The sequence below is a fragment of the Cydia fagiglandana genome, chromosome 19, assembly GCF_963556715.1.
Source record: "Cydia fagiglandana chromosome 19, ilCydFagi1.1, whole genome shotgun sequence".
NCBI classification, from domain to species: domain Eukaryota; kingdom Metazoa; phylum Arthropoda; class Insecta; order Lepidoptera; family Tortricidae; genus Cydia; species Cydia fagiglandana.
Window position 1 is genome coordinate 14,694,478 of NC_085950.1, and position 10,331 is coordinate 14,704,808.

Genomic DNA, 10,331 nt, shown 5'->3' on the forward strand with positions numbered 1-10,331 from the left:
TGTCGAAGAAATATCAAAAGATTAATTCAGTGAAAACCCTTGAAGCGCAAACCGATTGACGTGCACAAAGCCCTCGGCTACTAAGGCTACAGCAGTTTCTTTCAGCTACTGAAGTTTTATGCTTTGACACTAAAGCCGCATTGGGATCTTTAAGATATGATATTGATTTGATACTAGTCTCACTTCGTTCACGTATTGGTACGAAAGTGACATGATAAGATTTTGTATCAAATTGATGTAATATTTTTAAAATCTAAATGCGTCCGGGGTCCTCAACCTTAGCGTGAGCCCTTTCACAAAGTAATTGATATTTTGAAGGTTGATTGAAGTGAAATAACGGCCATTAGTATATAAATAATCGTTAAGTTCAGCCTGTTTTAGTCCGGACGTTGAATAATGAACCTCTTTGGTGCGCTGCTGCCCTGGTAATGGGAATAGGTGATTTGTTACCGTTGTTATGTTTGTTCCGTTAAAAAACCCGGTGAGTGTGAGTTAGGCAATGTATCAAGACAGAGTAATAGGTACAGATTTAGTGCATAGTTATTTTCCATCGTATTTTGACGGAAACGTACGAACTACTAACCCGGGGTTAAGTGGTTATACTGATAATCTAATGTCAAATTGTACTGGTAGCCATGGTAATTCCAGGTTTAACCGGTTAACCCCGGATCAGTGGAATGGTGCAAGTGGGCCTAATTCAGTCAGTCTCGGTACAAAAAGTGCTGAGGTTGAATGAAGTAGCAAGACAAATACGAACGTTACCGAAAAAATACGATGGAAAACAATTATGCACTACATCTGTAGTACTTTGTAGTACTTTTGTACAGAAAACTCATTAGCTAGTTAACCATTATAAACCATGTTCTCGCTAAGATATAATATATTTTTCAATCCATTCGTTCAGGCACATTTGTGATCAAGTGACACATTTAGCGTAGGCACGACTTTGCTGAGATAATTTTTAAGAAAAAAAACCGACTTCTATGGGGCCCGGTGAAAGATTATGGTAGATGGTGCACTATGTAGAAAAGGAGGTAAAACCAGTACCTACTTTCTAGTAGCATTTCGTTTCCGTAAGGGTCGTAGTTATCTAGCCTAACCTAACCCACTTCTCTGATAGCAGTTCGGTTCTGTGAGGATCGCAGTTCGAACCTAATCAAACCCACTTTTCTAGTAGCATTTCGTTTCTGTAAGACTCGCAGTTCTAACCAAACCTAACCCACTTTTGTTCGGTTCTGTGAGGATCGCAGTTCAAACCTAACCTAACCCACTTAACGGCGCATGCGGTGCGGTGTACGGGAGTTTGAGCGGGAGGGGTTTGGCATCATAATACCCACATTTTATGGTAGGTAATCATAGTGGTTTATTTAGTTTAGGTATCATAGTGGTTTTCCGGGTCAAGGTCCGGGTCTCTGAGTCAGAGTCCGGGTCCGAGTCCCGGTCCAAGTCCGGGTCCGGGTCCGGGTCCGGGTCCGAGTCCGGGTCCGAGTCCAGGTCCGAGTCCGGGTCCGAGTCCGAGTTCGAGTCCGGGTCCGAACCGGATCCGGGTATGAGTCCGGGTCCCAGTCCAAGTCAAAATCGAAATTCGAAATCACCAAACATGTACTATGCGTCGTTGAAGAGTTCTGTTCTGATCATCATCAGCAGTTCCACTTCATCAAATGCGACAGTTTTTAATGTAAATGCTTGATTTTATGATGAACATACAAAAAATTCTATACGTATGCCTTTAAGATTTGAGGAGTTCCCTCGATTCCTTATGGATCCCATCATCAGAACTCGATTTTGACAGAAATGTGGCTTAAAAACTAAACTTGCTTAACAAACATAACGAAGAGGACAAATCGCCAAACGTGAACTATGCGTCGTTGAAGAGTTCCGTTCTGATCATCATCAGCAGTTCCACTGCATCAAATGCGACAGTTTTTAATGAAAATGCTTGATTTTCTGATGAAAATACAAAAATCTCTATACGCATGCCTTTAAAATTTGAGGAGTTCCCTCGATTTCTCATGGATCCCATCATCAGAACTCAAGCTTGACAAAATTGTGGCTTAAAAACTTAACTTGCTTAACAAACATAACGAAGAGGACAAATCGCCAAAGGTGAACTATGCGTCGTTGAAGAGTTCCGTTCTGATCATCATCAGCAGTTCCACTTCATCAAATGTCACGTTTTTGAATGTACATGCTTGATTTGTTGATAGAAACACAAAAATCACCATATGTATGCCTTTAAGATTTGAGGAGTTCCGTCGATTCCTCATGGATCCCATCATCAGAACTGGATTTTGACAAAAACGGGACCAATCTGTATGCATATACATACAAACAAAAAAATAATTTTCAAAATCGGTCCAGTAATGACGGAGATATGGAGTAACAAACATAAAAAATAAAAAAAATAAAAAAAATAAAAATAAAAAAAAACATACAACCGAATTGATAACCTCCTCCTTTGGGATTTGGAAGTCGGTTAAAAATAGGCACCGTTTATTCAAGAATACCAAATGAGTAAAAACGTCATGATCTGGTTAGGACATGTACGAGTTTGTATACAGGGTGTGGCTTGTAATAAGAGCAAAAAATTAAAATATACGCCCTTTAAGTAATGAGGAATTAAGTCCAAATAGTTTCAATTAATTAAAATGAAAAAATAATTTTCTGTTATTTTCTAACAAAATTAATCGAGCCCGCAATGTACTGCAGACGTTATGTGTCCAGTCGGAATACTTGACATTGACATTTACGATCGTTTTCAATAATATTGAAAATCCTATTAAATGTAATAATATCGCTTTTTAAACGTATGCAATTTTCAATTACTGTTCAGTACTTAATGTGGAAATCAACATTACTTAACAGTTTTCTTATCAAATAGGCCTAACGGACAAAAGGATGAAATGAGTAAAACGCTATAAAGCAACTTGAATTGTTTATTAAGCAGTTCCAACAAAAATTGTGCAATAAAATAACTGATAAATGATAATAATTATGCCAATCTAAATGGATAACCACTTCACGAGATAACTTGCACTTTTAAAATTTTGTAAGGATGATTCTTTTTCACGACAACGACTACGAACGATGGTACAACCTGTGGCATATTTTATAAAGCTACAAGTTACAATTTACAAGCGGAAGTCTCGTTCTAACACATAGCGTTAAAAAGAGACTTCCGCTTGTAAATTGTAACTTGTAGCTTTATAAAATAGGCCACTGTTCTCCGTTTGACTTCGCTCCGACACGACATCAACATGTGCAATACTGGGTGGAGGGCCTTCTCAAAAATAACGAAGAATTTCACTGCTAATTCATCTGGCTGTACAACTGCGATCACAACCAAAATTACATTTGGTGCAACCACAACCCACATTCGTAACTCTGATTTGACAATAAAGCTCGGTTTTCATTTACTGTTGTTTCGTTAAACCATATGTTTCATATTTCACGTGCATAATTGATTAGTTTACTAAATTAATATTATTATTTGTAAAGTTTGCTTTATTTTGATAAATTAGCAACTTGACGTACATTGTCATGTATGTTGTAAGAGAGAATAGATTAAACAATCTAATACATGGTTTAGGTTACTGTGGAGGTTTATTACAATATTTATGATATTTTGAAAGGCGACGTACCCCGGCAGAAAACAGTTGTAGAGTTGGATCAAAAAAAGTCTACAGCGGATTTGATAGCCCACGCAGTGCAAGTGTCATTTATACGTCATAATTTCATAGAAGTTTGACGTTTAAAATAACACTTGCACTGCGGGGGCTATTAAATCCGCTGCAGACTATTCTTGGTCTGACTTTAAACAAACTGTTTTTACGTATTCTGTCTTTATTATGAATACTTTTTATTTAAACCAAAACATAATTAATATCAAAGTTACAATAAAATGTATCCTAAAATTAAAACAACCTACAAAACCTTAAAATAGAAAATACAAATTGAAATTAAAAACTAAACTGGATAGATAGGTACCGTCTTTATTACCTGGCAATAATAGAAAGGGACACACTGATCCTGTTGTCGCTAGAGTCAGACCAAGAATTATCTGCAGCGGATTTGACTGAAGTGTCATTTAAAACGTCAAACTTCTATGAAATTATGACGTATAAATGACACTTGCACTGCATGAGCTATTATATCCGCTGCAGACTTTTTTTGGTCCGACTCTATCTTTACCGTCTCGTTGCCCTTTACTTTAAACAAACTCTTTTGCATAACTCTTGTAAACTCGCTCACGCTTATGGCGGCTGTACACTCTCGGCAAGACACCCCGAGACAGGCCGAGAGCGAGTGTGTACAGTCAGTTCTCGTCTTGTCTCGGTCTTCCTTGTCTCGTCTCGCCGTTCTCCGATTGTCATGTGGTCGGCTTTTTCCGGCCGAGTCAAAGGGTCTCGCTGCTCTCGCGAGGACAGCGGGGCAGGGCATGTACACACTCATTGTTAAAACAGAAATTTGTGTAACTACCCGACCAAAACCTACGAACAAATTGGAGCTAGACATCACAAATGCAAATTACGTATGTTAAATATTATTATCAATAATTACCCGGTGTGTTTCTGTAAAGACGTTTTGGTGATCAGCCGTGCAGCCGTTAAAATGTGGCCCAACGAGACTGAATTGCAGTTTTTAAAATTTTACCAAATAGAGTCGTATGGAACCCCAAAAATATGAAACATAAATATTTTTTATGATATAGGCCTAAATAATTATAGTAGCTAGCAGCACAGAGGGCAACGGTTTCTATGTCCATCGTGGCGGCCTCCGCGGTGTGAATGATTCAACGAGTGTGTACATGGTGTGCTCTCGTCGACAGCTTCTCGCCCGAGACTCTCGCGTGGGTATCAAATCCGCTGCAGACTATTCTTGGACTGACTCTAAGATCATTTTGGCCACCTGTCCAATGTGTATTTTGTCTCACATTTTGCTTAATGGCAGAGTGACACAAAATGACAAAAAATTGGACAGATGGAATACCACCCTTAGCTACGCCTATTGCTTCAAGTAAATAATTACATCACATAGAAAAAATAATAAACAAAAAGGTACAGTTACTGAGTTTATTAATCTTGAACAACTACATAACACAAGTACTTACATTTCACAACTAACAAATTAACACAAACACTTTTCAGTTTCCATTCATAATCTAGGCCGATAAATTGCTTTTTTGCTTTTTCGATAATACGATGTATCAGCAGTAGGTATCCTTATTCTTTCAAATGACTCTGTTATGAATCAGGTAGGTACTTTTTCTCCTCTAATAAGACTTCTGTGACAGATCCATAGAATACACATAGTTCTGTTTTTGGTACTGGTGGTTGTCGAAATTGCAGACTATTATTTAGTATAACGCCACGCTGACTCGCATATCACCGCCTGCACGCTGGCTGAGGCTGCACCGCCGTCCGGACAGGCTCGTTGTCCCGCAAACGTGGCACTACGTTCAACGTTGACGATGACACTGTCAGTCTGCCTCCGATCGGGAAATCGTTTGCGGTGCAACAGCTTGGTTTGAACTTCTTCTGGCTCCACCGTTCAGTCATGTAATTCCATCATAAACAAGATTGGATTACATAAATAATTGTTGTGCATTCGCTTGACAGTTGTCAATATTGACAAAGTTCAAAGCATTTTTCAAATAGGTAGGTAATGAAGTTAAGTGTATTATGGAGGTTTTTATTACGAAAATAAATTATTTTAAAAACTATTTCCATTACATAGCAATAAAAAGTATTTCGAGTTTGTCAACAAAACATAACGTGTCATTGCATATTGAATGAGTTCTGACTTCCTAATAATAAGAGCTACTTTTCTCTGTATTCATTTTTAAAATAACTTGTACTAAAAGGCGCGTACCAAGACGTCCCGGTACCATGACATCTTACGACAGTTAAGCGACCGTAACGCAATGTTAAAATCCATTGCTTGCTAAACTTGACTTTAAATTTAAATTTCTCCTAAAATAAGAATTTTGAACCATCGGGACCACTTGGTGGTAACTTTGGGTACTCCAAGGAATCTCCAGTTTGATTTTTTGCTCTTATTACAGGCCACACCCTGTATATTTAAAAAAACAAAGATAGTGTATACAGGGCGTCCCACGGCTATGCCACATGGAGGGAAAGTACCCTAAATATTGTAGATGGAACATTTTACTGAAAGAAGACATTATTTTAATTTAAAAAACAATTTAAACTGCATTCATAGATTTTTAAATAATTACATGGTTGAACCGGGAACCGAACCCGCCCCACGAGAAAAAAAATCACCCTGTAGCTTTATCATACCGATCGAAAGGCTTGATCATAAGGATTATTTTTTGCTAAAGACCATAGTGTCAGAAACAAAAGGAAGACCATGAATTTTAACATTTGATGTGAAATTTAGCGAAATAATCAAAAGAGTGCGGCTTTGTATTCAACAGAATGAGACTACATTTTGAGCATTTGATAAATTAAATTGATTAATTTTGAATTAAAAATGTTAAAATTCATGGGCTTCCTTTTATTTCCGACACTATGTTATTTAGCAAAAAATAATCCTTATGATCAAGCCTTTCGATCGGTATGATAAAGCTACAGGATGATTTTTTTTCTCGTGCGGCGGGTTCGATTCCCGGTTCAACCATGTAATTATTTAAAAATCTATGAATGCAGTTTAAATTGTTTTTTAAATTAAAATAATGTCTTCTTTCAGTAAAATGTTCCATCTACAATATTTAGGGTACTTTCCCTCCATGTGGCATAGCCGTGGGACGCCCTGTATATAAGTAGTTCAGTGTAAAATTGATCGTTTTCTCATGAGATTTTCTTCTAATTGTCGTTTTCGCTGCAAACGCCTGCGTACCCTTCCGAGCCATTTCATTTTTTGTACAGTATCAATTGGTTTCGGAGAATATATTTCACCAGGTAATTCGTCCCCAAAATCCTGCACAAAAGACTTTTTAGGCAAACAAATGTCTGGGAAAAGGGTTGTAGGGTTGACGGATGTCGTACTGATAGAAGCTCTAGACATTTTTCTAGATAACGATCCTATCCTGGGTTGTCTTTTCTGTTTTGTTTCCTTCAACATGGGATCAAAAAGTTTTCTGGAAAGGCCGAGGATGCCCACGGTTATTCCTAATACATGAAACTCTTCCTCTGGTAAAATCAAGACGCGCTTAAAATACTTTAGCCTAGGAGTCAAGTTTGGATACTTCACGACGCCTAAACCTGACATGCGGTATGCGATTGGGCGTTGACAAAAAATTTCATTTATCAAAGGTGACTCCGTTTTGAGTAATCGATCTCTTCGCACGCATCGGCCTGACATTAACAACTGCTCGTTGACATTTTTAGCGGCTCGAAAGTTATATTTGTGTTCTGCAAAATTAAATCTATCCGATTTAAATAGTCGACTGATCTCAACTTCGATATCCTTTCCAGATCTCCGACCGAGAGCTATCCAAACGATCTGTATGATCAGACGGACAAGAGTTTCGTAGAAAATTGCGTCTCTTACTGATGCGGATATTTTTTTTTTAACACCCATGTGATGGTATTTGGCAAATTGGTCGGTTCCTAAAATCATTGTGCTGTATTCTTTTGCTACGAGAAAGCGTAAGTCCTGTAAGTCTTCGCTAAGCTCCTTTTCATATGCAATGGTATTACTAGATGGAAGTCGCTTCTCTAACGAGCGGAAGCCGAGTGTTTCTTCTACTTGCAGATAGTACTGGCAGTAAAATATTAGTGCTCTTAGGAAACGCTCAGTAGCTGGCAAGTGTAGTATTTTGACTATAGGAATGCTGATGAATTGCGCAGATGCCGAGAAGAGGACGACGTCTTTAACGTCTTGTAACGTCACTACGTCGCTGCCCTTGTCTTTAATTTGCCTTTGATAACGTTTTTCAAATCTAAGTAGGTCATATAAGTCGGGACTGTCAGCGAATTCTAAGGATTTCATTATATTGGCGGCTTGGACAAGATCCGTTGCAATAGGCTGGGTCTCTTCATTAATGTTGGTTTTAAACTCGAGTCTGTTATTGACATCGTCCCACTCCCAAGACCCATCTTCGTATGGGCTGATCGAAATATCGTCGTCTTCCATAATGTTTATTTATGTGCACTGAATGTGTTCCCTAACCAAATATTTTTTATATATTCTATCGACTCACTCCATGTAAATAATGTGTGCATAAAATGTAAATTAAATATGAAATATGTAAACCACCTATAAAATTGTAATATGACATTATTGTTTGGGTGTTTGTCAAAAATCTAGATGGCAGAGATCTCTAAGTTACATAGTGTTGTTCAACTCAAAATTTTAAAATAAAATAAAAAAATTATATAAATAACCAATCATATTTTCCGATACGTTTCAATTTGAATATAGGTACTTACTTATACATGACGAGATAAACTGTCATCAAGATGTTAAAGTGGCTCTTGTGGTGTATCTAACTTATGTCTACGGGTGACGTTGACGTCTGCTGTCCATCAAGTGACCCGTCTACTCGTTTGCAACATTTTTCGTTATATAACAACTAGTCTCAACCAGAGATGTGACTTATTTGAAATACTTGTATTTAAAATGCAAAATTTAAATACCTTTTGAAGAAAACTATTTTGTATTTTATTTGAAATAGTTTTTGGGACCTATTTTCTATTTTCAAAATACAAAATACTTTATAGTAGGTAGGTAGGTAATGTAGGTAGGAGTTACAATCTCTTCTGATGTTTCAATCCTGGCAACTCTCTCATTCTTTTAACATGGAACTGTTGAATCTGCTGTTTAGTAACGTCGCACATGACCACAAGCATAGCAAGTGGTTAAAAAAGTGGAATCTTGAGTGTTGCGAGGGTTTCAAGGCACGAGAGGAGAACAAATTTTTTGCCCTGGTGAAACGCAAACGAGACGTTTTCATCACACTAACTGCCTCTCGTTAGAGAGGCATTATAATAGCTGTAAAACATTACAAATTAATGCTTTAAAAGTTGGCCGTTAAAAACCATCATCCATACCTACATCCTACCGGTTAATATGAGCAAACAACTAGAAATTTGCACTTTAGATAGAGGATTGATTTCAAAGAATAAAGAGTCTTTTCTACTCGGAAATTACGAGTAATACTTTTTAATTCAGACTAGGTATTCACTACTCAGAGTACCTTTTATCGCAAAGTATTTGTATTTTAAAAAAGTATTTTGAAAATACCTATTTTGTATTTTGTATTTAAATACAAATTCAAAAACTATTTTGTATTTTGCATTTGAAATAGTATATCAAGGAAGTATTTGTATTTTGTATTTAAATACTTTTTATAAAGTATTTTTCACATCTCTGGTCTCAACTGTCTCCAGCCGGTAATATTTAAACTTGAGTTATCTGTCTTTGCAACTATATTCCAACTCGTGGTAAGTGTTTCGAAGTTTAAGTACCGCCTGAATATTAATTAATTCTATCAAAACTTGAAAACTTTCCTTTTAGCAAACTTTATGCTTTCCAGGTTCCAGATTAACTTTCATATTTCTTTCAACAAAATTTTAGACATAGCTTTTGAATAATGATGAAAACTAACGTTTTGTTTGGAACATTTTACAACTTGTTATAAACTTATGCTTCCGAAATAGTTTTAAAGCAACTATAATGAAAAATGCTTACATCAGTAAACATTAATAACCTTGATATACACCGTGTTTTTTTGATTTCCGTTAATTTCAAGGGTGCATTCCCGAGCTTAAATTAAGTAACTTTCTCAAAGACACCGATGTTCTAATTAACTCCATTTCGGAGATAATCCATAATTTATTTTTTTCCTATAAGGCCTCTACAAGCGTGTACACTTGCCTTAGGGCTGGTTTACATATTGGTTAGTGTTAAGAATGAGTTCATACAGTTGCTACTAAACTTAAGTACAATCTCGGTCGATCGATGTTCGAAATGACATTGATATGTCACAGATTTCAATTGTTTGGTTGAGTTAAATGTAATGCCCGTGTTACAACAACGCTATATGCTACATTTAATTACTTTTTAAACTTAATTTTTTCTTTAAAAAAAAGCAAAATATTTTTTTTTTTTAAATTAACTATGCCAATTAGTTCACTTAAACGTTCTTAACCATACCCCGAAGTTAACGGAATTCAATAAAAACACGGTGTATAAAGGTTAAAATATCAACTGGAAGTTCTTGTAATAGAAATTGAAAATAAAACTGCTTTTAGCATTAATTAGATAGGCCAGCGCTTTTTAAATTGCAACCAGAATAAGAAAGAAGAAAGATTTACTTTGATACATAAGCATCTCAATGGCTAGATGAGTGTAAACACAAAGTT

The 10,331-nt window shown here is 36.6% G+C and overlaps 2 protein-coding genes across 3 annotated transcripts in view; one reads left to right on the plus strand and one right to left on the minus strand.

Annotated features, from left to right (window-relative positions):
* LOC134674069 (inactive dipeptidyl peptidase 10) overlaps positions 1-10,331 on the plus strand; it is a 214,150-nt gene that overhangs the window by 60,568 nt on the left and 143,251 nt on the right. The window lies entirely within an intron of this gene.
* LOC134673960 (protein phosphatase 1 regulatory subunit 36-like) lies at positions 6,790-8,263 on the minus strand. Its single transcript, XM_063532004.1, has one exon. It carries the CDS (start codon positions 8,098-8,100, stop codon positions 6,790-6,792), a length of 1,311 nt encoding a protein of 436 aa, XP_063388074.1. The 5' UTR covers positions 8,101-8,263.